This window comes from Sphaeroforma arctica (assembly GCF_001186125.1).
Source record: "Sphaeroforma arctica JP610 unplaced genomic scaffold supercont1.400, whole genome shotgun sequence".
Lineage (NCBI taxonomy): Eukaryota > Ichthyosporea > Ichthyophonida > Sphaeroforma > Sphaeroforma arctica.
The window spans coordinates 72,418-76,619 of NW_014040158.1; the positions used below are offsets into that span (position 1 = coordinate 72,418).

The window sequence follows — 4,202 nt, forward strand, 5'->3', positions numbered from 1 at the left end:
ATATATATATATATATATATATATATATATATATATATATATTTTACGTTATATATATATATATATATATGTAATATATAATGTATATATATATATTATGTGTGTGTGTGCGTGTGTGTGCGTGTGTGTGTATGTATGTATGAATATATATATATATGATAATGAATAAAGTTGATTGTTGTAAATACAACTTAGCCACAGCTTTAATTGCTGATGTGTCGAGTTTCGAGTTGAAAGCAACAGGCATATGATCAAGGCAGGCATAAATGCTAGGCATACCATCTCTGTGACAGGTATAGGGGCAGTCATAATGGCGGTGGGTACAATAGTGAGTCATAGTAGAGGTGGGCTTAAGAAGTCTTTTTTTTACATCAATCATATCCTCCTAAATAAGAGCACTTTCCAGAGCCTCTCCTAAAACGAACACACTTTTCTGTAAATAAACAGATACGAGAGAGAGAGAGAATTTATTTATTAGATTTGACTCACATCAGGCCAAATGCAGAGGAGTAAGTAATGTACTAGTGGTCCAAAAATCCTTTGTTTGTTGGTTACTTTTTATATATTTGTTTTTAACGAAACAGTTAAAAAAAAATGAAAACATCACATACGTGATATGAGTTTAAATTCTAAAATACGACAATTTTTATTTTGATGCTGAATCCTGGTGGGTTCCCAGGAGAGGCCCCAATCACGACAGTCCATCTCAATTCTCATATCGACAATATTTATGTCCTCTCTCAGTCTCAGACTCTCAGAGAGAAAACCTGAAGCCCTGGACCCTGAAAGCTGAAGCCCTGAGGGCTCCAGGCCTAAAAATCTGAGACGCCTGCGAGGCTGAGACCCTGAGTCCTCTGAGTCTCTCAGAGTGCTTGGCTTTTATTAGTTTTAGACCCAACGTCAATTACAATATGTACATATAACCCACAAGGGCACAGCGACACAGTGACACAGCGACACAGCGACACAGCGACACAGCCTCACAGCCTCACAGCCTCACACCCACACAGGGCACAGCACAGTCGTTCAAGGGCCCAGGCCCCAGGGCCCAGGCCCCAGGGCCCACAGTCCCTCACTTTCTGACAGTTTTTGTCCAAACAACAAAACAATTAAATCGGAGCATAATTTTCACGAAGCGACAATCAGCTAAAAAAAACCCCTCATCTGAGTGACTGAGTCCAGTCAGTCCAGTCACAGACTCACACGTCACAACTCACACACAAGAAGAGTCGCCACAACTCACCTCACACCTTTAACTCGCGAGACAATGAGATTGCAATGCAAAACAACCCCCACAGCCCCACCCCCACTCACTGAGTCCCCAGAGACAGGCAGAATCTCGGTAATATTTCCCAATTTAGGAATTTGAATTTTGAGAACACAAATTGCGAAGTATTTATAATGTACCCCTCATTTGTACTATTTTTGGGAATATTTTTATATAATGAGAGGCAGCTGGACTGTGCAGAGCAATCAGGAAACATCCTAATCTAAAAGGGGCACACCAACACGTGCGGTGAACACCCCAAAACAACTAGGAATGTTCAAAACACGAACCATCAATACTACATCACGGTGACGTGGTACTTTTATAAAACTAGTCAAAGGCAAACTGTACGGATAGAAAATAACTATATGCACATATATATGCATTGAAATATGGGTTCGAGGATAGTGGGGAAGCTACTAAAATATCCGGCCTCGATGCGGGAACAGACTAGCAACCACAGAATTTTAAGAATCTCGTCGACTCTAAACAATGCGCTTCTAAAACCGACCACTCCTGTAGGGTTTTTGCGCTGGATTCTGTTTGTGTCACTGTCAGTAGCGCTCATGGTCTACTGGCTCTGTACGACACCTCTTGAAGTTGAATGTCGATGCGCCCCTGTTACAACGCTGTCTGATCGCATAGGCGATAACCTTATATCGCAACTGAAACGTACATCGGATAAGAGGGAAAGCAAGTTGAGGGTAAGTGGTTCGGATACTAAGAGGTTTGTGTTTGAGCTCAAGAGGAAGAGTGCATGGAAGAAGTACACTAGCCAAATAAGTCGTACAGCGGCGCCCATCATCTTGGTCACAACTAGTGCGCCATTCTTTGAATTGACACTCAACTGGTACTTATCTGTGAAGCGAACGGGAGTGTTGAGTGAGATTTTGATAGTATGTCATGACACAGAGATCATCGAGCGCTTAGATGCCTACGTAGCGCAAGAAGATACCATTGGATATTACCCTGTAGGTGTCAGCGGTGAGAAGAATCCGAACTACGATACGAAAGATTACAAATCAATTGTATCTGCCCGTCCAGAGGTTATTCTACTCTTTGCTACTCGAGGCATTCCTGTGGTGTACAGTGACGTGGACACGGTTTGGCGCAACTCCCCTCTGCCCTATGTGCAGGAGATGCAGGAGAAGGGGTACGATCTTATCACCACAGCCGACAACAATGCATACTTCAACACCGAGCATTGCACTGGGTTCATAGCCGTCGCTGCGTTTCCTAGCAACGAGACTGTAGACTTTTTGCATGAATGGCATAGGGATTTGCTGGAACACGACCTGAACCAGCCGTCATTCAACGCCATAGCAACAGCTTACAAGGATGTACTTGAGATAGGCATCCTGCCCCTGACGCTCTTCCCGTATGGGAATATGTACTTCGGCTGGATGTTCAGACCCTGGAGGCAGGGTGTGGTGATTGTGCACAATAACTACATTAAGGGGTACGAGAATAAGATCCAACGGTTTAAAAGTTATGGCCTGTGGTGGCTGGGCGAGACGCCTTGTGGCGGGCGCAATGTGCTGGTGCTTTCGAAGTCTGTTGATTGTAGTAATGCTGAGTGAGCTTTAAGCTGTAAGTCGGATAGAAATGGTGGTAAGGTCTGGTGGAATGATTATTCTGGAGGGCCTAGGCTTTGTCCGAAGCTATGCTCAGTTGACCACATACTTAAAGTGCTCTAAGCAAACTAGTGGGCTATGCACCTAGCAACCGATGAATAAGGTTTGTAGGCTGCTACCAGTTGAGGCGGCACTGTCAAGGCCGAGACTGAGGTCAGATGCTGCTGGTGTTGCAAAACCATACATATCTCTGGAGCGTCTGCAGAGTACAAGTGTTGAACGTCTTCGATACAAGCGACTATCCACACAGGGCGATCTTAGTCTGTACAGTCCGTCTGTGATACAGGCGTCTATCCACACAAGACGATTTGAGACTATACAGTCCCTCGAAGCAGATACTTCGCCTCCTTCTCTAGTCTTTGTTTGAGACCTGCTTGACTCCAAGTCAAAGTTAAAGGGAGAAGCAACCAGAGACGGGAAATATGTGCTCGTAGAGAGCATAAGACCACCAATCGACTCTTAGTCTGTCAGCTACCAAGCGCTGGAGCTGGCAGTAGAAACCAGCTAGTGGAAGGTTGTCCACATTTGATATCATGTGCATTGGATACATGTTCAGAGTCGGAGATCTAACACGCGTGCTGTGAGAGTTCTAGGGGCTGTTTTCCTGCTGAGTAGAGGCATAGAGATATACGGAATAAAACCAAGAGAGTTTAGGATTCGATCCCATCCTCTCTGAATCAACGGTCAATCCGGGTAGATCTTTAATTTGTGCAAAAGGATGATGACAGTAAGCCGTTGTCTCACTTAGTTCATAGCAATTTTAGTCGACAGTGTGAAAGATGCCATAAAGAAGTACCAGCACGCAGTTTGATACACTTGCATATATCCCGATAATTATACACAACTGAACATAAAACTGCAATTCCAATACAGAAGAATAAACAGGCTCGTATTGTGTTTACACGTCATAATATTACTTCGAATGCAATCGTGTATTCATCATTGATTTCTTAATATATATATTTTATATATATATATATATAGCCATGTGTATTTATGTATGCTATATATAAATATTTGCACCACCCCAGACATCTTCAACACCGTGCTCCAAAACCAGGTCTCGATCTTCTCCGCTCTGAACTCACCTAGTAATTTGGCATAAGCAGCCCCCTGAGCTATCATGCCAGCCGGGCATGTATGTGGTGTATATTCTTATTACTGTTTTTAAATAGTTAATACACCATCTCAATTCTGAATTCTGAATTCTCACGGCTCATCAGCTCATGCAGAAGACCATTGCCGCCGTCATAGACTCAGAGTATACATAGCCTTCTCAGGAAACCACTATGTAGCATCAT

At 43.4% G+C, this 4,202-nt stretch overlaps 1 protein-coding gene across 1 annotated transcript; it reads left to right on the forward strand.

Moving 5' to 3' along the window:
• The first annotated feature begins 1,483 nt into the window (after window positions 1–1,483).
• Window positions 1,484–3,787, forward strand: SARC_05904 (hypothetical protein). Its single transcript, XM_014300226.1, has one exon. The coding sequence runs from the start codon at window positions 1,660–1,662 to the stop codon at window positions 2,845–2,847; it is 1,188 nt and encodes a 395-aa protein (XP_014155701.1). The 5' UTR covers window positions 1,484–1,659; the 3' UTR covers window positions 2,848–3,787.
• The last annotated feature ends 415 nt before the right edge of the window (window positions 3,788–4,202 follow it).

Excerpts from the sequence above, each read along its gene's own strand:
- SARC_05904 (XM_014300226.1), top strand. The coding sequence starts at position 1,660 with ATGGGTTCGAGGATAGTGGGGAAGCTACTAAAATATCCGGCCTCGATG.